At 34.5% G+C, this 23,146-nt stretch overlaps 1 protein-coding gene across 1 annotated transcript; it reads left to right on the top strand.

Annotated features, from left to right (window-relative positions):
- Positions 1-2,227: 2,227 nt before the first annotated feature.
- On the top strand, positions 2,228-17,666 carry PRR27 (proline rich 27). The gene is made up of 8 exons (XM_075997829.1): positions 2,228-2,445; positions 5,856-5,998; positions 9,001-9,062; positions 10,459-10,482; positions 12,165-12,188; positions 13,547-14,779; positions 15,863-15,911; positions 17,581-17,666. The coding sequence occupies exons 3-7, from the start codon at positions 9,012-9,014 to the stop codon at positions 15,872-15,874; spliced, it is 1,344 nt and encodes a 447-aa protein (XP_075853944.1). The 5' UTR covers positions 2,228-2,445; positions 5,856-5,998; positions 9,001-9,011; the 3' UTR covers positions 15,875-15,911; positions 17,581-17,666.
- Positions 17,667-23,146: the final 5,480 nt, after the last annotated feature.

The raw sequence follows: 23,146 nt of genomic DNA, 5'->3' as shown, positions 1-23,146 counted from the left end.
ATATGTTTTAATTTGGGTACATTGTCACAAACAATTTTCTTTGTCATATCAGTTTGGTGATACTAATGATAAAATAGGGTCAGACAACTTGAAAAATGATTTCATGTGAGAAAAATAATAGCATAACTGTATAGATAAGAGCTGAAAATATAAGTGTATTTTATAAATAGTAATATTCATTTGCTGTCATTATTTCATATATTTATCCCACAGTTTTAAAAAGCTTATCATATATCCCATGATGTGAGAGACCTGAGAGATACAGAATTAAGATTCAGAACTTACCCTCATTAAGCTCTGTTCCAGGCAAGGACTGAAACAGCAATGCAGTGTTCTAAGTGCTGAGTTATCGGTAGGAGAAGGGTATAGCAGTACAACAAGATTAAGTGATAAATTAGAGGAAAAAATGAGGCAAAGGGTATTAAATGGAAAGAATGAATGAAAAAAAAAACAGAGAAATCAAAAAATGTAAAATGGATTTTGAAGAATTTAATTTTAAAATAATTTCTTGAAATGCCAGCCCAAAGTCACTTTACATAATAAAATTATTTTACTAAAATGAAGATTCCAATTAGATCAAATGGTACAAAATATAGGAAGCAGCAATATTTTGTATGCCTAATAAGCAATTTGAAAGATAAGAATAAATTGTTCCTTCAAAATTGAATGAAATATAAATATATACATTTTAATAAATAGAAATATTATTTTGGGTGATAGACTGAAGAAGCTGGCTATTATCTCTCATTCATTAATTTCATTAAATTTATCTTGCCAGAAAACAATTCCCCTTTTTACTTCACAGACTGAAATCCATTAAGCATAAACACAAATAGTTATTAAAATCCTACAATGTGTCAGGTATTATAATTGGCCACCAGAAAATATTAACTAATGAATATAAATTATAAATATAAAGTTATATAGTTTATATATAAAGAACATAAAGTTATAAATAATTACATTGTCAGACTAGGATGGATAAGTGGGTATATGTTCTATGTACACACAAACATTATCTTCTGGAATATAAGTCCTGACTTGTCTTTATCTCTTTTAGGTTTGACTAGAAAAATCCATCTTCTACAGTTTTCATTTCTACCATATAATTTCATACTACCAGCATGTTTGAAGAAGTTTATTGATAAGGCAGAAATATTGAGCCAAAGAAGACTCTGCAGAATGTTCCGTGAATTGCTGATATTCTTCCTATTCATGTTGAATTTATTGGGCCTGTGTTGTGGTTTCACATGAACTAGGTAGATGATGAAGATGTTTCACCGCTCTTTCTGAGTTATGGAAACACATTTCTTCCCCCCAAAAAATAAAATTTCAAGTGCATTGATTAGTGTGTAATTGTCATTTCTATTGTTCATATTGACCCATGAGGTTACTGATGCTAATATAAATAGTACTTTCACAATTAACTTTAAACTGACTTGGCTATCATTGGAAGACCTGGTACACTTTCTGCACACTTCAGTTTTACTTCTCATAACTGATAAACTTGAACGCTACAAATTACATTCTCCAACCACAGCTGGGTTCCCAGTACCATCCAGCCATCATTCTACCATCTCTCTGATTTATTCATGCTTATAATTTCCCATAGCATTAATCTTAAACCTTCGCCAGAGCCCTCAGTCTTCTTCCCTTAGTTCATATCATCAGACTAAAGTATGGAATGAGGCACTGAGAACATAAACCATCCCAAGACCTCATCAATGATGTCACCAAATGAAGAAACAGCAGAAACAAACAGATGGGTGCATGCATGGGTTATAAGGGAAAACTCTAAGGGGGTGGGCATATCCAGAGAAGATGGGGGTATGGGGGAAGTTGGATAAGGGAGGAAGGCATACAGATGAAGGTTATTTGAACTTAGAAATTTCTGTGAAGAATTTGATTGTGATGGAAAAACATGAGATGAGTTTTCGTAGGGGATTAACATTATATGATATGTATCTTTACTGAGTTAAACGTTTTAAAGTTTGGAGATTTCCTCTTTAATGTCATAGAATACATCAGCCCTTTATTCCTCCCATTGTATTCCATTCTATAAATCTCTCTCCGCCTCACTTCCCTTCTTATTCAGTCTGAATATCGAAGGAATCTTCAGAAGGAGAAGACACATGACTTATATTTTGAAAAGGTCGAACAAGCAGAAGCGAATAGAATTTTTCTTTGTTGTCATATCATCATAGAACATCCCCCATCCCTTAGCATTCTGATAACATTGCAACACACAATCCATTCTCTCTGTTCTCTATCGACCTCACTTTCTTTCTTACACAGCCCAGACTTTATCCTTCTTCATTTTAAATATTATCTTGATAGCTCACACAACTTCTCTGCCCCTCTACACTTAACCTGGAAAACACCAAATCGTGTAAAACTCTGAATTTGATTTCTCCTGCCACTTGACTTAAGCAGATGAATTTTAAAGTAAGTTTACATTTTCTGAACTTCTTGGTCACCAAAGACATCAAACTTCTTCTTATTGGCACTCTGCTAAGAAGCTTCAAATTTATCTCACCAGAAATCAATTTTCTTGCCTACTTCATAGAAGATATTACGTGCAATCTGGCACATGAACACTATCCACCTCTTATTATGACACATCAATAATTTGATCTAAATCTGAACATAACTCCAACTCTCTCCTTCAACTTTCAAAGGGTATGTGACCTTTCTATAGTTCAAAGCTTATAGATATTTTGAGATTTTAAAAAATTTCCTTTGTAATCTATTCTTCTGAATGATGTTCACTGTAGCAAAAGTAATAATGATGATTATAATATCTAAATCAGATCAGATATGTGAAGGTAATTTATATATTTGTCTAAATTGACTTTACTACTATTAAAATTACTGTTGTATTATTAATATAACTATAAACATTGTACCTTACAGATGAGGAAATTGTGGCAGAAATAAAATGTTTCCTCCAGGGACACTATTTTATTTGATCCTATTGATTAAGATTTACTTCCCAGTATTTCTTATGATTCACTTTGACTATATCTTCTAGATATTTTTTATGGATCCCTTTCTCCTACACAAACACTGATGCTCTCTAGGGCTCTGACCTCAGCTAATTCTTTTCTAACTCTACACATGTTTTCTATATGATCTTGTATGCTTTAATCTCTTTAACTGCCACATATAGTCATCTGATTAAAATCAGGTCCTAGTTCTCTAGAATCATCTCTAAATTTCTGTCACTTTCCCAAATTTAGACATATATACCCAATTATCTCCTGAATATTTTTGTTGGTTTCTTAATATGTACGCAATATGAGGGACAAGTGTAAGCATTATTTCATTTGAATACCTAGTACTCTAAACATTATCTTATATCCAGATGAATAATCAGGTTATTTCATATATTTTAGACCTAATATTTTGTTTCAGAAAATTAAAATGGAATATCACATTTATTATATAGCTCCTTTTTGCCATGAGTAAATCAGCATCTACAGTTTGTCAAAAAGTTCTTCAGATTTAAGATTATCTCATTGGTATAGATAGATGGCCAAAGATTTTTTTCTGTAATTGGAAAAGATTTAGGAAATATTAAAACATAAAACACATCATAAAATCTGGCCATGAGTTGCATACTTATGAGAAGATATTTAGTAATATATTTTTGAAGAATATCTCTCTTGCAAATTAAACCACTTGACATTTTCAAGAGGATAACAGCCATTCGTGGATGAAAAGGTAACATTTTTCCATTACTACAAAACAGCAGGACATGTTCATGTCCATCAGTCTTCTGAAATCATTCACTGTTTGTGGAGCATGAGAACAAGACTGTTTCTAACAAAAGGGCTACTCATGTTTCTCATCTGTTCTTTTTTTCCAATTGTCAAACATAAGCCACTCATTTCCTCTCTTGTTAATCACAAAATAATGAGTTTTATAGTACCCATTTTTTAGTGCTCCACTCTGAAAGAAGGGGTCAGTTAAGTTTAAATGCAGCTCTTAAACTTCATTTACAAAAAAGTAGTGCCTTTGGAGCTTTAACGTCCAAATTCCTATATTAATTTTGTCCCTATATTGCTTTTTATCTACTGGATTGAATTTCTCATCTATCTCCAGAACAGTATTCAATAATCATTATTTGAATGGCTAAGGGGAAGGAAAAAAGGAAGGAAAGGAGAAAAAGAAAAAAAATGCAGGAAGGAAAGGAGAATGTGAAGGAAAATGGAAGGCAAAAGGCAAAACTATGAGAATGGAAAACTACTAAATGGTTGCTAGAACTGGGAAAAAGGAAAGGAGTTGACATGAGAACATGCAGAATACTGAAGTGCTCTATGAACGTCAATCCCATCAAGTTGGTTGATAGTGTGTTCAAAGCATTTTTTTCTTACTAATTTACTCCCTCGGTTTTTTGTTTGATAAAATAATTCTCCTTCACTTTTGAAGGATATATTTCCTGGACATAGAATTATGGGTTGACAGTATTCTTCTTTTACCACTTTTAAGATACCACCCTTTTCTTCTTACTTCTGTAGTTTCTGACAAGCAATTTGCTGTAATACTTATCCCTAGTTTTCTGTGGGTAATCTGTCTTTTTTTTCCTCTTGCTCTCTTCAAGATTTTCTCTTTGTCTTTGATTTCCAGAAGTTTCAATGCAACATGCTGTGAGTGTGTAGAATTTATACTTCTTGGTGTTCTCTGTCTTATATCTGTGCTTTTAGTTTCTGTCATTAATTTTAGAAAGCTGTTGGCCATTGTTTCTTTTACTATTACTCCTGCTCTATTATATCCTTTTTCTCCTGTGATTACAATTACATGCATGTTAGAACATTTACTATTTTCGATTTGATCATTTCTATGACATATCTTTAGTTTTTCTGATTCTTTCCTGGGTTGTGTTGAGTCTACTGAGAAGCCAATCAAATGTTCTCTTTCCCTCTGTGAGTGCATTTTTTATTTCTGGCATTTCCATTTATTCTTCCTTACAGTTTCCATCCCTGTACTGAAATTACCTATGTGATCTTGCAGCTTGTCTACCTTTATCATCACAATCTTTAATATAGGAATCGCCATTATTTTCAATGCCCTGTTTGAGAATTCCAACATCTGTGTAACTGACTCATTCTTATGATGATTACTTTTTTAGACAAATCTTCAGGCTGTTTTCTTGACTTTCTGTATGTCTCATAATTTTTTAACAGCTGCCAGATTTATGTTATAGTCAGTAGATAATGAGGTAAATATATTTGTGCTCAGACATGAGCACATTTTTTCCTACTGTAAGGCTTTTAGTTTGAGCAGTCGTGTTAAACCAGTTAACAAAGAGAAAATTAAATACTTGGAAAATTAAATACTTGACAAGTATCTCTCACTCCTGACAAACACTGCAGCCACTATTACCATCCAGGAGGGTATGAAGTGAATCGTGTCTTATTATAGTTTTTTATTTGATATTACATATTACTAAAGAGATTAGGTCATCAAAAATAAATTCACAGAGCGAAGGGCTCTTTCATCTTTTAATATTTATTCATAGTATCAATAAGTAAACTATAAAGTAGTTTATAACTACTACAGGAAGAGAAACCACACTGCTGTTTAAAAAATACATTTATGTTTTTCTATTACATGCCCAATATAAAATGAAGTAAAGCATAAAGTTCCTTTATCACATTTTCTAATCGATGCCAAAATACAGTCAAGTAAGTTTTGGAATGTGTATTTAGGAATTAAGCTTAATGTAGTTCCTAAATTTGTCTTTTACTGATATACTATGGGAATAACTTCCCTGCTTTTATGGTTCTCTGAAATGAGGGAAGGAATTCACAGCAAAATCAGCCAAATTGATAGCTTTTTTGTTTATTTTTCAGATTTGATGCTGATTCATTTCAAAACAAAAGAATAAACATCAAATTAGGGACTTCTTATAAATAACCCTGGGGAAAGGAGGCAAGATACATAGTCCAGCTCAAGACCAGGAGCCACAACTGTTAGTTTTCACCCAGAAAACAAGGTACCCCCTTTTTTTATATCAAGTTGCTCCTATTTTTAAAAAATTCTCTACCTGATCTCAGTTAGATAGACTTTAATAGGATGCCTATAAATGGATGGCATATTTATATTCTCTCCTAGTTTGCAGAGGTTGGTAACACAGGGTGTTGTGTAAATCTAATCCACAAAGCACCTGAATTCTCACTTCAGACTGCAAGGGAAGGGACTTATCAAAGGAATTTTCTTTTCTGTAAGTTCCTACTGGACTCAGGAGTTCACATAAACCCTAGAACAGGTCAGTTCTATTCAGGAAGCCTCACGTTCTTCTGAAGAACTGAACAATGTGGGCAAGTAAGCCTCTCTCTTTTAACAACCTCTTTGAAGAGAAAAGAACTGAAGAAAAGAAGAAGAAAAATTTTATCATTTGCATGTTCTATAAATGTTTTGTTCCTTCTGGAGCATTCTAAAGTATTAAATCACAAGTGATCCATGGGTTGATACACAAATTGAGAGACTGTGAGACGCTGGAGAAAAGATTTCTAATGTTGACAAATCTGGGATTTTTCCAATTCTGACATGATTTAAGGACTCTAAAATTGTAATTCTATTATCCTTCATTAGTTGTTAATTATTCTGATAGGAGCAAACACTTTACTTTTATACCCTTAATGAAGAAGAAATAGTTATTTTTCTTTACTAGAGTTGCCAATTAATTAGAACTTCCTTATTTAATAGTTGTCATATTAAAGACAAAAGTCAAATTAAGTACAAATATGCTTATTGGATTATGTATAAAATAAGACTAACTTAAAATGGTATTGTTTGAACTGATTTTGCTTGAACAGGTAAATTTGTGTTTGAACTGGTGAATTGGTGTTGTTTGAAATAATTCATATTTTTGTTTCTACTAATTAACAGTTTTAAGCAGAAATATTAAAATATACCACAGGGAAATTTTGGCACTATAAACAATATTACTTATATGGAATTTATTTTAAAAGCACATTAAATAGGGGAATGTGCATTTTCTTAAGTAGTTTCTTTTAATTATTTATAGTTTGGAGCCATTGTATATATCTCCAAATCAAAATGATAGGTTCCCAAAAGAATAGTAGGGTAAGAGAGGGATTCTTCTAAATTGTTCAGACAATTTCCGTACAATAATATATTTGTGAAAATCTGGCTCCAGTCAATTAAATCCTCTTGTTTCAGAAACATAGATATGGATAAAAGCAATCACTTTAGAAAGATCCATATATGTTAACTTTATATGGTTAATATTTAGGTCTTTAGTGCTTTATAATGAGCTATACACTACTTTAAAATAATTACACTATATTGAAGAATATTATCTTATTTAGGTATAATTTGTGATATTTTTATTTCTACTATTAATAATTAACCAGCTTTATTTTTTTAAGCAGATAAATTAAAATATACCACAAGGAAATTTTGTTACTATAAATAATTTTAGGAAGATCCATTTAATTGGTTAATTTGTTCTTTTTTTCTATTTGTTTATAAAAATATGACCCATTCTAAAAGGACTTTAGGTGGCTTACAAAAATGGACAAAACAGGATTTTGTTAATGGAAATAATTATTTGGGGGAGAGGAAAAATAAGATGACAGAAAAGAAAATAAAGCCAGAGGTGCAGTAAGTGTCCCTAAAGGAGGTGCCATAATGTCCTGTAAAGTTCTAAATATGGGCAACATATTTGACAGTAGAATTCTTGGTAGGCAAAGAACAAAAATACATGCAAAAGCAAGAAACACAATATCAATGTCTCTAAGACATTAAAATATACCGGTAGCTCAGGAAAAGCCTAGATACTGGCATCTGACAGGAATTTCCCCAGTGCTATGGAAAAAAAATGAGGTACAGATTTGTCCCATATGCCTTTAAAATTTAAAAGCAATAGTATATCTCTTTGTCTTTTTATTACTCATAAATTATCTCTCAATAAAAACCTGGTGTCCAATACCAAAGAATATTATAGCAAAGCTGATTCAATGTGTGATCAAACCCATGTTGGATAAATAGCTTACTTAGCCAAGATAAAGAATATGTTTTGAGAAATGTGATTTTTCTAGCCTTGAAAAATTTTGTTAAGGATTAGTCAGGAATGTATTCAAAGTCTTATCAAAAAACTTGAAAATTCATATTATTTTTATAGAATATACTTATATAAGTAATACATTCTCATGTAAAAATTACAGACTACAGAAAATAAAAGGGAATTATAAAAGTAATTATAAAAATAAAGTCATCTTCTAATTTGAAATAATCTGTTAAATACTTTAGCAACATTTAATATTTGTATATTCATTTAGCAATAGATCATGAATGTGATGCTATTATTCTTAATAAAACACCTTTTGTAGGGCATTTATATTTTTCCACATTATGAGATTCTAAAGAATGCTGTAAATGTCCTTGTATATACATTTTTTGGAAGTGTAAAGATGTTTTATGTTTTTGAAGAAGTGAAAAGCTATAAACTTTAATATAATCAATCAACTAGAGATTGGTTTGATGTACTCTGAAGAAAGTTGACCCTAATCAAGACACATACCTGAATATATGGCTACCCCACTATCCCTCAAAGACAGAGAAAAAATGATGCTGAAGTTTAGGACTAGAAATTTTTCCAAGTAGGTAATATCAATCTCTCACTGAATCTATAAAAACAAAAACTCAATAGAACACACATACAATGGCTACTTTTAAGCAATTTTATTTCCTGGTCAGCCTTCCAAGACAAATTAATTGCAAAGTGTGTCACTGGGTAACTAAATGAGTTGACTTCCACATAAAGGCAACCCCCTGAAAAATAATTTTGACTTTAATGTCATTTCTGTAGGTCACACAGAAATAAATTGCAGGATGACATTTTCGGTAATGGGTCTTCCTAGTCAAACTGAGAAATCCATGTATTCTTTTGTTGCTCTCTAGAAGACAAGTAATTAAGAAATATATTGTATATTTTCTGAAATGACTAATTTATAATATTAATGTTCATAGGGTCAATAGAAATGAAGCTGCTTCTTTGGGCCTGCATTGTGAGCGTGGCTTTTGCAAGGAGGGTGAGTCAAATGGGCTTTCAAAATTGTAGCAATAATAGTATAACCATCAAATAATTGTGGGCAGGGTTTTGTGCCAATGATAAAGTGATCACAGTGCTTATAATAAAGCAACAAGAGACATGTTGATGGGCATGAGGTTTGTAGTGTCAAACTTTGCAAAGGAAAATTTAAAAATCAAAACAAAGTTGAAATATCTGAAAATGGATAAACAGTAAGGGAAAGAGGCGAGGTCAGAAATGTAGGGGACTGGAGGAAGAAAAGCAATAGGGTACCAGGATCCTGTGTAAATAATCTTAACAGAGTTTATCTCTTCAAATCATAGAATGCCAGACTTGGCTTCCTGTGGCTGTGAAGGATCATTGCTAGACGTATTTATACATAGTCATGAGGAATATTTGACAGGGTAGCATTAAGTGGACATAATACCTTTAGTGAAATGCAAAGTAACATAGTATATAAACTGTGATGGCTTTAGTGTGATGTAAATAGATGAGACTAGAATAAGAAATATCTGATGGCAAATTCTTAACCCTAGCCACTATGCTAAATATCCTATTTTAAAATGGATAACATAATAACTACCCCATAGAATTGTTTTGAAGGTCAAATAATTATGCAAAGTGCTTAGCAGAGTACTAGGACATAATAGGAACTCAAGGGCTACTTAATCTTAACTATTATTACTGTTATTATCATCCTGACCAGACTTCAAAATATTATTCTATCTCTGGGGGGGAGGGAAAAGGCAACATATATAACCTAAACATTTATACCCCCATAATATGCAGAATAATAAATAATAAAGTAAATATATACTAAAAATTAAAAAATATATATTATTCTAATTCTCTAAAAGTACTTGAATTAAGCCCTAATTCTTAGAATAGTAAATGATTTTCCTGCACCATTTTTTTATTTTTATTCTGTAGTGCATAATTGGTGATCAATTCATAAACATATTGAAACTTCACTGGAGAATAAGTGGAAATATGGTACTTTTGGTACTATGAATAGGTGACCACACACACGCACACACACACACACACACACACACACACACACACACACACTGCAGACAAAACCAAGAGGTAAAAAGAGAACAAAAACAGATATATGAATAAGAGCCAAAGGATCTTTCAGATGGTAAAGACTTAAATATTAATATATTTAGAATATTTCAAACCAAAATCCATCTAGCCAAATAAAACTTCCTAAGGCAATCATTTAGGTCAAAACCATATAATGATGATAAAAATAATTCATATTGGTGACTCATTTCAAAAAAAAATTAACTGTAATAATTATAAGGCTTTGCAAGTTCTTCAGTCATATGGAAATCTGGGTACAGATGATTTCAAATATATAAACATATTAAAATATTTTCCTTTTGTTTTAGAGGCGGTTACCCTTCTTTGGTGAGGTAAAGTATTTTTCCTCTATATGCAAATGTATTTATTTTTATGTTAAAGTATGTTTTACATTTAAAACCTCTCTGATTTCTTTACATGCAATGAATTTGTAATGACGGCTATTGCCCTTAAAATATTAATGCTAGTAATCTCTACTGATTTGATGAACAATATGTGAAAATATTAGCATAAAGTTTTTATTTATTTTCAATGATCAGAGGCATTAAGTATACTCTCTTTGTAGGGTAATAAAATTTTTGCTATGCCCAGATTTTCCCCTAATGCCTCTATAATACTTTATAATAATATAATAAATTTACTTGAACAAACTAAGTGATGAATCTAGGGAGAGTTGGATTCATCTAATCCTTTAGATGATTAGAGCAGAAGATTGCATGAAGTTGTGGGGCAACCATGTAACCAGGTGTGGGTCTTCAAGCGAGCAGAAGGGGTGTGTCCTAGTGGTTTATTTGGTTTCTGTGTAGCACATACCCATAAACTATCCTTACATAGGGGACCAAAGTATGTATTGATTAACTGATATTAGATCTTTTTTTCAGTTTTGTCATTTTTGCCTCAAATTCTGGTGACAGGAGCATGCTAAGAAAATTATACTTGTACATTCGCACAAGTATGCAGTAGATAAACGTGACAATCTAGCAAAGAAAGGCCAGAGATGTGGGCTGGGATGTGCACAATTTTCAACCATTAGACAGACATGTAGCAGAGGAGTAGAAATATTTTGCAAATAATTTTAAAAAGGAGAAACAGTATGAGATATTATTTTGAATTTCTTATGAGTTAATATTTTAATCATCAGATTCCTAAGGCTATGATCCACAATACAAATAATTGACGTTAGCCTCTATGAACACCCTAGAACATACTATTGCTTGTGCATCATGTATCATACCTCGGGAGACTCTGGCAATATGAACCATAAGAAAAATTTGAACTCAGAAATTCAGGAAACCAATATAAAATTTTAAAGAAATACTGAATTTTAATTAGGAAGTTTGGTTGGGGTATGCAACCCCCCAGACATGTGAGCAAAGAAACCAGTCCATTTTTTCCAGTCTCTAGGGTCCCAATGCACCTTTAGCACAGGTACAGCACAGAACAGGCACTTATTTTATAATTTTAAAAATAAATCTCAGAATTCTCATCAAGAAAAAGCTTAAACTGTTCCAAAGCTCTTGAGGAACAATCTATATATTGAGAGGTTATATTGCAAAGTCCTGCTTAGTCACTGGTAATTTTGTGGTCAATACAAATGATGAGCTAATGTGAATATCTGGTGTAAATAAGCAACTAGACACAAAATTGGGTTGAAACATTTGGTTTCTTGTACCTGAAAAGTTTATCAATTGATATGAACAAGATATTTAAATGATAGTGTAGAAACAGCAGAACTGGGAAGATGTAATTGATCATTGTGCCTCCACTTTTAAGAATGTATTTCAGGATAACGGGACTATGTGTGCATAGTCTCAGGAAAACTGAGAAGCTGGCAAACAATTATGCTACTTAACAAAGAAAATTCCAAGTTACTCAGAGATTTGTCAGTTGCAGCCATTCTAACGGTAGGCAGAGAGCTAAGGAAATATGCTTTGACTGTAGGCAGAGCGCTAAGGAAAGATGTTTTTCCCTGGTGTAAAATTTAACACCAACATTGCTTTCTTTGTTGTTATAGAGATTTCAATCATCCAGTGAAGAGGTAAAATATTTTATATTTTTTTAGATTTTAATATATTGAAATATATTATTCATTATTCATTTTTTTCTTTAAAATAGCATTTTATAGCCAATATTCTTAAATAATTCAATATTATGATTTTCCTTAAAAAGCTACAGAGGTCATTTAGGAACATGTTTGCTTCTCTTCCTCTAATTGGTCCATTTTAATATGCAAATATAAGTATATTTGTATGTAGACATCCTATAATTTTGCATTCATACTAATATCTGCCCAGTTTCACTGCCTGCTTACAAGGTTAAACACTTTAAAATGAAATTTGATTATATAAGTAAAGTTTTACATCACAGAAAAGTATTGTTGATAAAGGCAGTATTTCCTAAGACATGTAAAACAAATAACTCCATCAACTGATTAACACTAACACAAACATATATGTTAAATATAGTTTATCATATTTTAAAACATTTATCAAAATTCAGAATTGCTTGAATTATAATTGAGCTATGCAACAAATCAAAGAATCCAGGATCCTGATATGTAAACCACAAGTGTCCTGCTCATGAAAACTGACAAATTTATGATAAGAAATAAAACTTTATGTATGCAAGACTAAGAAAGATCACAATCTTCTGTAAATTCTTACTTAATTTTGTGACTTTCGGGCTCCCTGATAGTCTTAACTGCATGTAAAAGACATGCCTAGAGCAATAGGAGGAAAACATGGAGGTCCTACCAAAAACAAATCATTTGAAATTTGATAATAAACTTCTAAGTAATGTTAATAAGCTACTCATTTAAAACACAAACATCATAGGAAAAATATGAAAAGCCAATAGTCAGCCATTCCGCATCCCATCTGCTCACCCTCTTAACAGCAATTTGGGGTGCATGGCCTTGAAGGAATGGAAGCTTTGATGAAGTGGGGGGGGGTTCAGGATAAATCTGGAAACTGAGGCACTTGGAAGAAGTATAAGGAAGTGAAATTTTCAGTGGGACACTTTAATGACCCGAGGGCATGCAGGGCAGTGCTGGGGTGCAGAGAATGGGGTGTGGAGAACCAATCCTATAATCCCATACCAATCCTAGCAGTGCCAGCATCTATTTTTCTTTTGGCCTAGGCTGGCATATTCTGCAGTCTATGACATTCATATTGGCCTAAACACAAAATATTTCTCCCCAAGTTGGAGTTCAATTTTCTTAAGAAATTATTACTTTCTTATTTCAAATATTATGTAAATTCATTTGCACGAAAGAGACCTAATTTGGAATTCGTTAGACTAGCTCATTACTTACCATATGTCATCACGGTCATATCATGAGTCGTATGCCGGTGAGATAAACAATAACTTTAATTGACTTCTTTGCTTTTCCTTTAGGATTACAATGGCAATTATTACCCACTTAATCCATCTCTGAATGTTCCTTATGGCCCAAGGAATTCGCAACCTCCTTTTTATGCACCAATGAATACAATCCCCAATTACCCTGGGAATCCTGACACTGAGACAAGAGTACCTCCATATCCCTGGATTCTCACTTCTTCTGGAGGACCATCCTATGTCCCCAACATCCCTGGCTCTCCTTCAGCTACTCAGTTGACCAGTGCTTTCCCTCCTCAGCCTCCTTCTGGGGTTCTTCTCTTTGTCCCTCCTTCAAGCATTTATATAGCATCTGCAGGACCTTTTACCCTACCTGATGCAGCTGCACCTGATGCAGCAGCACCTGTTGCACCTGATGCAGCTGCACCTTTTATCCCACCTGCTGCAGCCGCACCTGTTGCACCAGATGCACCTGCACCTTTTATCCCACCTGCTGCAGCCGCATCTGTTGCACCTGATGCAGCTCCACCTTTTATCCCACCTGCTGCAGCCGCATCTGTTGCACCTGATGCAGCTCCACCTTTTATCCCACCTGCTGCAGCCGCATCTGTTGCACCTGATGCAGCTGCACCTTTTATCCCACCTGCTGCAGCCGCACCTGTTGCACCTGATGCAGCTGCACCTTTTATCCCACCTGCTGCAGCTGCATCTGTTGCACCTGATGCAGCTGCACCTTTTATCCCACCTGCTGCAGCCGCATCTGTTGCACCTGATGCAGCTGCACCTTTTATCCCACCTGCTGCAGCCGCACCTGTTGCACCTGATGCAGCTGCAACTGTGGCCCCACCTGCTGCAGCTGCACCTGTTGCACCTGCTGCAGCTGCACCTGTTGCCCCACCTGATGCAGCTGCACCTGCTGCACCTTTTATCCCACCTGTTGCACCTGCTGCAGCTGCACCTGTTGCCCCACCTGCTGCAGCTACACCTGCTGCAGCTGCACGTGCTGCACCTGTTGCCCCACCTGCTGCAGCCGCACCTGCTGCAGCCTCACCTGCTACCCCTGATGTAGCTGCACCTGCTGTAGCCGCACCTGCTGCAGCCGCACCTGTTGCACCTGATACAGCTGCACCTGTTGCCCCACCTGCTGCAGCTGCACCTGCTGCAGCCGCACCTGTTGCAGCTGAGCCCCTTACAGTCAAACCTATTACAGTTCAGCTTCCTGTAAATGAGCCCAGTGATGCTGAGGCTAAGCCTGCTGCCCCCAAACCTCAGCCTTCTTCTCTTAACAAGGTAGGTTTCCTATACCCCACCATTGTAATGCATGAGATCTGTAGGAGAAGGGAAGACATATAACCTCTGCACAAGCAAACTATATCAACTTGGATATTTTGAACAGCTCCGTTGAGATACAATCGACATACAGCAAACTAAACAGATCAAAAGTGTACACTTTGATGAGTTTTGACCTCTGTACACATCCATGAAAGGAATTATCAGGACAGTGAACATATCTACCATACCTAAAGGTTTCCTCCTATTTCTTTGTAACTACACATTTCTTCTTCCATTCTTGGTCTGTTATTTTTTTTTAGACAGAATCTGTTACCCAGGCTAGAGTGCTGTGGCATCTGCTTAGCTCACAGCAATCTCAAACTCCTGGGCTCAAGCAATCCTCCTGCCTCAACCTCCCAAGTAGCTGGGACTACAGACATGTGTCACCATGCCTGGCTAATTTTTTCTGTATGCTTTTAGTTGGCCAATTAATTTCTTTCTATTTTAAGTAGAAACGGGGTCTCAGTGTTGCTCAGGCTGGTTTCGAACTCCTGACCTTGAGTGATCCTCCTGCCATGGCCTCCCAGAGTGCTAGGATTACATGCGTGAGCCACCACGCCCGGCCTGTTTTTTTGTTACTACATATTGGTTTGCATTTTCAGAATTTTGTGTCCAAGTGAAATCATACTGTGTGTACCCTTTTTTGTCAGACTTTGTTCACTTTTAGAGCTCTATCAATTAAGTTATATAAGTAATAGTTGATTTTTTGCAGATTAATTATTTTATGATGTGGATATACCATAATTTATTTACTCACTCATCTGTTGATGAACACTTTAGCTTCCAAACTGGATGTCATTTATTTACTTACTTCATAATATACTGGCTTAAACATCCAGTACAATGTTAAATAAAAGTGATTAAATGGACATCCCTGCCTTGTTCCTAATATTAGGGAAAAACATTAGGTTTTTCTTAATTATCTACACACACACACACATGAACATACATATCCCCAAATATACATATGTGCATTTATATATATATGTGTGTGTGTGTGTATAGATATGTATACACACACACACACACATTTTCTTCTAGGTAAAGAAATGAAATTTCCTAGAGAAGAGAGTACCATGCTTTCATTTTGGTAAGTAATAGATCATAAGAGAGATTTAGAAATCTAAGATTAAATAGACTAAATCTCATCATCTGAAACTACCTTTAAGTATACTTTGACTACATGAAAAGGAGAAAGTGGGGTGTGGAGCAGTGCTGGTATTTTGTGCCTTGGAACCTCTGAAATTATGAAATTATGCCCCTGTGTAAGAAACTTGGGTTACATTTTTGAACAGCTAGAAAGTTCTTCTTAAATTGCTTCAAACTGATTACAACTTGAATATTCTAAATAATAGTGGCCAACATGGGGAAGAAACTTCCATATGGGAGAAGGTAGAACTATGGGTGGAAAGAGGCGCTGTTTGTTAAAGTTTGCATGGATCGTTTTGTATGCTATCCATTCAGCCGCATTTCTGCCCCACATTGAGATCTCCTGTTTTAGAAAACAATTTAGACCTGAAGTCTCCCAATCCCTACCTTCTACCCAGGCCCGCTCCCACCACACATACACCCCGTGCCCCAACGTGCACCTTCCTGGGAAGAAAGGCACTGGCCGGGAAGTTCACCTGGACTCATTCCGTAGGTCATCTGATCAGGGCATAAGCAAGAAACTGGGTCACCCTGATTTCAAGTTCTTATCCTGAAGGACGAATCCCTTCCCAAAGCTGTTCAATATTTAGTGTTATGAATATTCACTGGACAGGAAAATGGCAAGGCTTTCTCTGACATCAGCCAAATCAAAACTTCTACTGAGGAGACACCAGTAGCTAAAGCAGCATTGAAAAGCAGACGTGATGGCAGTTACTGTTGGTGATGTCTCTTAACAGCAGCCATTGCCAAGGAAATGAAAAGGCACGATTTTTAGTTAAATACTGACTACTTCTGCATTCTTTTTTTTTGGTATAAATTTAAGGGTTGCAAGCGCAATTTTGCTACACAGATATGCATAGTGGTGATATCTGGGCATATAGTGTATCCAGCACTCAAATAATGTACATTGTATATATTAAGCAATTTCTCATCAGCCACTTCCCTCCCACCTACCACCCACCCTTCCGAGTCACCAATGTCTGTCATTCCACACTCTATGTCCATGTGTACATATGATTTAGCTTCCGAACTGGATGTCATTTATTTATCTCCCACTTATAAGGGAGAACATGCAGTCTTTGACTTTCTGTGTCTGAGCTGTTTCACTTGACTTTTATAACTGTTTTTCTCTAATTTTGTGAAAACAGACATTGCTATTTTGATAGGGATTGCATTCAATCTGTAGATTGCTTGGGTTGGCATCATTTTAATAATAATTCTTCTGAGTTGGGATGTTTTTCTGTTTGCTTGTATAATCTACAGTTTCATGCATCTGTGTTTTATACTATATAAGATGAACTGTTAACTAGTGAATTAGTTCAAGATATTAGATATACTTATTTCATATCTTAGCTAGCATCTGTATTTAGTTTCTTGCTATATTAATTACTTAATTCACAACAGGAAAGGGGGAAAATGCTACTTCTCTGGAAGTCTACTGATTCTCTTAAAAGTTTATCTTATTTGTGGCATAAATTTGTAGATGACCATTCGATATTGTCCTTTAAAATTATGTTAAAATCATATATCAAGAAACATAATTTTGCTGTAAGCACAAGTAATTTAAGGATTTTATTATACAAAACTAATATGTTATTTTTCTTTTTCAGATACTGGTGCATAAATCAGTTAAATCTACAAACATTTTCTTTCTTTTCTGAAGACTATTTCACTCAGTTAAATTAAAGCTATCAGTCTCACCTCATTGATCAGTTGTGATAGTTTTTTATAGGACTTAATTTATTTTGAAGTAATAGTGTGTTTTTTTCCAATTCAAAATATCAAAAGCCTACTTCCTAAAGATGTAAATAATTGTCATAGATTTGAGCATATGATGGTAATAAGTGCTTTTCTTTTGAGTTCTATCTAAAAAAATACAATACAAATAGCTTTCTTTAATATTGTATTTCCAAATTCTTCTCCTACAAGTGGACAGGAGGCAGTTAAAGGAAAAACAACCTTCATGGCTTTCCTATCATTCTCTTCCCCCAAAATGTTTCATCTACTTTTAAAAAAAAATATTTAGCATCAATTTATATAGCACTTTTCAATGCTAGGAGCTGTTCTAGGCTCTTAAAAAAAATATTAACCCATGAAGCTCTGGCAGGTGGGGGCGTGGCAGGGGCAATATATGTAGCCCTGACAATATTTGTGCTCTCATAATATGATGAAATAAAAGAAGGGGGAAAAAAGAAAAAAATATTAACCCAAATCTTTATATTATAATAACCTTATGAGGTATGTATTATGATTGTCCTCATTTTAAAGACTGAGAAACTGAGTAACAGAGAAGCCAAATGAGTTGCCAAAGATAGTTACATAGAAAGTGTCAGAGGCAGGATGAGAAAGCATACCAATAAAATGTGGAATTTGAGCTTTATTAGAAGTTAGAAGATGACACAAATTAACATGAAGTTAAGAATGGTGGCTCTATCAGTTCCTTCCAGCTGTTGCAACAAAGTGCCACCAAGTTGGTAGCTTAAAACAACAGAAATTATTCATTCTCTCACAATTTTGGAGGCCAGAAGTGCGAAATCAATTTTAGTGAGCCGAAATCAGCAGGATTGTGCTCCTTCTGTGGGTTTTTGGGGAGATTTTCCTCTTCTGTCTTCTGTCTGTGGCTGCTAGCACTCCTTGGCTTCTCCTCACTGCTCATTATTTAATAGACTGTCACATGATCCCAATGTACTAATAAGTGTACCTGAGTAAAACTAGATTGGTGAGTTATATAGCCAGTCTCCCACATCTTACCCTGTTAATTAAAATACAGGTTAAGCATCCCTTATCCGCAATGCTTGGCACCAGAAGTGTTTCAGATTTAAGACTTTTCAGATTGGGGACTATTTGCATATGCATAATGAGATATGTTGGAAATGGGGCCTACCAAGTCTAAATGCAAAATGCATTTATTTTTTATATGCCCCTTATTTACATGGCCTGGAGGTAATTTTATATAATATACTTAATAATATGTGCAACCTGTCACAAGAGGTCAGGTATGGAATTTTCCATTTGTGGTATCATGTCAACACTCAAAAATTTACAGATTTGGGAGCATTTTGAATTTTGGATTTTTGGATTAGGGGTTCTCAACCCATGCATTGGACTTCACTCTTCCTCCCAAGCATAGAACATTGTCACTTTCTTACCAAGTAATACAAGTCAGGATTCTGATCATCCACCATATCAAAATGTGAATCTACGTGTTTCTAAAAATCGAGCTAAGCTATCTGCCCCCTAAATTCATCAAATGTACGTGGTGAAACTTAGACTGGGTGACCAAATAAACACTCCCATTTAGAAGCAGTTATCACTGTCCATAACATACCTATATGTCATTTTGATAAAATGAGAAAAATGTTAAATTTCCATGGCAAAGTCATCTTTCAATAGGAAAGTTAATTTAGAATTAATTGGTAGTACAGTTAATTTCTTTGTAATTCACTACTTTAGCTGTAATCCCCATCTCATCCCATATTTATCTCATCCATCATTGAAAATGGTATTTAAGGTATTTTATATACCCACCAGTCTTTTAGAAGTTTAGAATGGTTGTTGTAGACAAGTAGACAACAAAGATAATCTCAAGTGTCCTTTAAAAGTTGAGAAGGTGGGGATTTTAGAGCTTTGTAAAGAAACAAGCAGTGATATAAGTGGCCCCTTTTCACCTAACATCAGATGACATTATTTTAGGTAACACTAAGAAAGAAAAAAATCTCCCCAATTAAGCAATGCCACCAGGTCTTGCTAATAGTCCTGCATCATGTAAGATTGAGCCATGCATCTCATTGTTTGAAATTTCTTTTATTAAAAAATATTATAATATTTTTATCTTCATGTGCATGGCTTGCCATCTGGAACAAACCTTTTGTATATATGACAATAAAAAAAACAAACAACCCCCCCCAAAAAAAACCAGTGTAGCTTCTTTTACTTAGGGGTGTTTATATTTTTCCACTGAGAGACAGTACCGCATGGGTTTCATTACTCAGACAACAAATATATGCCTCATTAATGTCAGAATTACAACCTGCCACATCCTGTCACCCTCTTCCTGTGCCTTTCTGTTTATACCTTTTTGTGTCAATGCCAAATCTTATGTAACTTCTTACAAGACATTTAAATGTCAATTTACAAAAGAATTCACTATAAAAAAAGTCAAACTTAACACAGTAAGAAAACATCCATTATTAAATATATCCTCAGTTTGGCCATATTTATTTATTTATTTATTTTGAGACAGAGTCTTGCTCTGTTGCCTGGGCTAGAGTACCTTGGTGTCAGCCTAGCTCACAGCAACCTCAAACTCCTGGGCTAAAGCAATCCTTCTGGCTCAGCCTCCCAAGTAGCTGGGACTACAGACATGTGCCACCATGCCTAGCTAATTTTTTCTATATATTTTTAGTTGGCCAATTAATTTCATTCTATTTTTAGTAAAGATGGGGTCTCGCTCTTGCTCGGGCTGGTTTCAAACTCCTGACCTTGAGCGATCCACCCGCCTAGGCCTCCCAGAGTGCTAGGATTACAGGCATGAGCCACTGCGCCCAGCCAGTTGGGCCATATTTAAATGTGAAAATTGTGCAACAAAGAATTAAAGAAAGGCATCATCATTGCGCCAATGATGAAAGATGATGAAATGGTAAAACAGAGACAATTTATACATGGAAGGTATCAGAGGAATTATTAGTGATTTAAACTTTTCTTACCTGTAGCAGGAATAACTAAAGTATTACCTAATAATTTTCTTAAGATACATGAAGAATAGTAACATATAAGAAATTAACCTCCATCCACACGATGGGGGGAGTAGAATTAAATAGTCTTAATCCAAATAAGAAAAGAACTAAATAAATGTACAACAATAAATATGACAATTGGCACTTGTGGACTGTTCTTCACAAGAGTCTTAATTCCAACCTTTCCACTAACTCTCTGCCAACCACCTAGCTCCTTTGAGCCTCAGGTTCCTTATCTTCAAAAAGAAGACAATGGCTTACAATCTTACAAATTTATATATGTAGAATTGGCGGGAAAAATATTGTATAGAATTTAGCATAGTGTAATCACTCAAAAATGTTTCTTCATGTTAAAATTGTTATTAAATCATTTAACAGGATATAAGCCAACACATATAAATAAAATAAAATCAAAGGTCATTGTCAAGCAATAGTCTTTAAATATATGCATGATTTAATGCCTACCACCCAGTTTCAATGGTTTCATATAAGTTATTTAATGCATATGTGATATAATCAAAACCCTGAAATTATAACAGAAAGTTCTTGGAAAAGGAGTGAAAATAAAAAATTAATGAGTGAGAAAAATCAATAAATTAATTATATCAATTGAATAATTAGATGGTATTATCATGTCCAAGTACCTAACTCTTTTGACAGTGATAAGGTCTTTATAAGTATTTCTCTTGAAATAGTTCTATTAACATTTCACTAACATCCAATTAGCATTCAATGTGAATTTAATATTTTATAAATGCATTGACTAGTTTTATTTACTATGCTGTTTTACTGCTGTTTCTATTTCAAAATATAATTGGAATCTCATTTCTTTTAAATGACAGGAAAAATTGCTTTATGAGCAGATATTATTATTAAAGTAATTTATCAAAAGTATATCTTAATTTCAACTGTATATTTTTAAACATTTCAAAATTCTAACATAATATTGACAAGCAGAAGCTGGAAAAGATTTGTATGGATTCTCGCTGTCTATCAAAGAACTTCATAGGTGAGTCCCTTTCATAAAACATTGTGACGTTCACAATCACGGGCTCTGTGCATGAGCAATTTAACACATTGTTAAAAGTTTTTGCCAGAACTAATTTTTGATGGTCTAATCATGATATCCGTGATCTCTACCTCTCCAGTTAGGTCCCATAGACATTTTAATTTGCAACATCTGTAAATAACGACCATGGAAAATTCAAGTGCCCTATAGAAAAATTTATCTGAAAAATCAATAATAAAAGTATGTTTAAATATTACATGAAACTTAACCATATGTTTTAAATCACAATACCCAGAATAGCTTTACTAAATACACAAAATAAAAGCTGTTGGTACTGTTTCTTTTCTTTTTCTTTTATTTATTTTTTTTTTTAGCGTATTATGGGCATACAAATGTTAAGCTTAAGTATATTGCCCATGCCCCCCTTCCCCTTCGAGTCAGAGCTTCAAGCGTGTCCATCCCCCATACTTTGCACATCTTACTCGTAGTGTTTGCATGTTTCTTGATTTTAGTGCGAAACTTCTCATTTCTCCAATACAGCCCTGGCCCTACTGCCCTATAGCGCCACCTAGCGGGAAACACAGCAGTGAGCTTTCCACACCGAACTTCACTTTTGTAATCGGGAACCTAGAGGGAGTATGTCACACACACTCACACACACACACACACACACACACACACAGATTAATAGTTTACCTAAAATTTAAAAAAGCTTAGCTGAGAATATAGAGTCACTGTAGTAAAACAAAAGAGGTACAATAGCGTCTGACATGCTTTGCAAAACATATCCTTGGAAACTCTGTATCTCATTCTCAAAGATGATTCATAATGTTCTCATCTCATAAAGAAAAATTCCACATTTTGAGGGCATTTCCGTAACCACAGCAGTTTAACATCACATGAAACATCAGAAAACATGCTGGGGAGGTGTTTGAGGTGTCAGAAGATTTCCAGTGGGCTTCTCTGTAGTAAAGTTCTTCGCCTAGTCTCTGTTAACAGTCCACTTCTAGGAAAGCGCCGTGTGCTTACCCTGCCTGCCTCTCACCCATCACAAATCTGTGAAAGCTTCTAAGCAAGATGCAGAGGTTTATATGGAAAACCTCCCACCTTCATGGAAGAAAGGACTGGTACCAACACTCCAGACAGAATGTATTTGAGGATCCAGAATTAAAATTAGCAGACCACATGGGAGAATGTTATTCTATTCGTCAACATAGACATGATATATTTTTCTTTTTTCCTTAGTATTTAAATGACTATGAACATGATCAAAATGATGATCCTATTTAACATCTGACTAAATAATAGACTCTTCCTGGTTTTCTGGTGATCAATATATCTGTTTTGTGCACAGCATTAATGGGTACAATGTAATTTATGATTTATCCCTGAATATGATATACAAGTTCCAAGTTGTTTTGCTTTAAAATG

Source organism: Microcebus murinus, chromosome 26 (assembly GCF_040939455.1).
Source record: "Microcebus murinus isolate Inina chromosome 26, M.murinus_Inina_mat1.0, whole genome shotgun sequence".
NCBI classification, from domain to species: domain Eukaryota; kingdom Metazoa; phylum Chordata; class Mammalia; order Primates; family Cheirogaleidae; genus Microcebus; species Microcebus murinus.
Note: the sequence above shows the minus strand (reverse complement) of the source record. Positions and strands in the feature narration are given on the sequence as shown.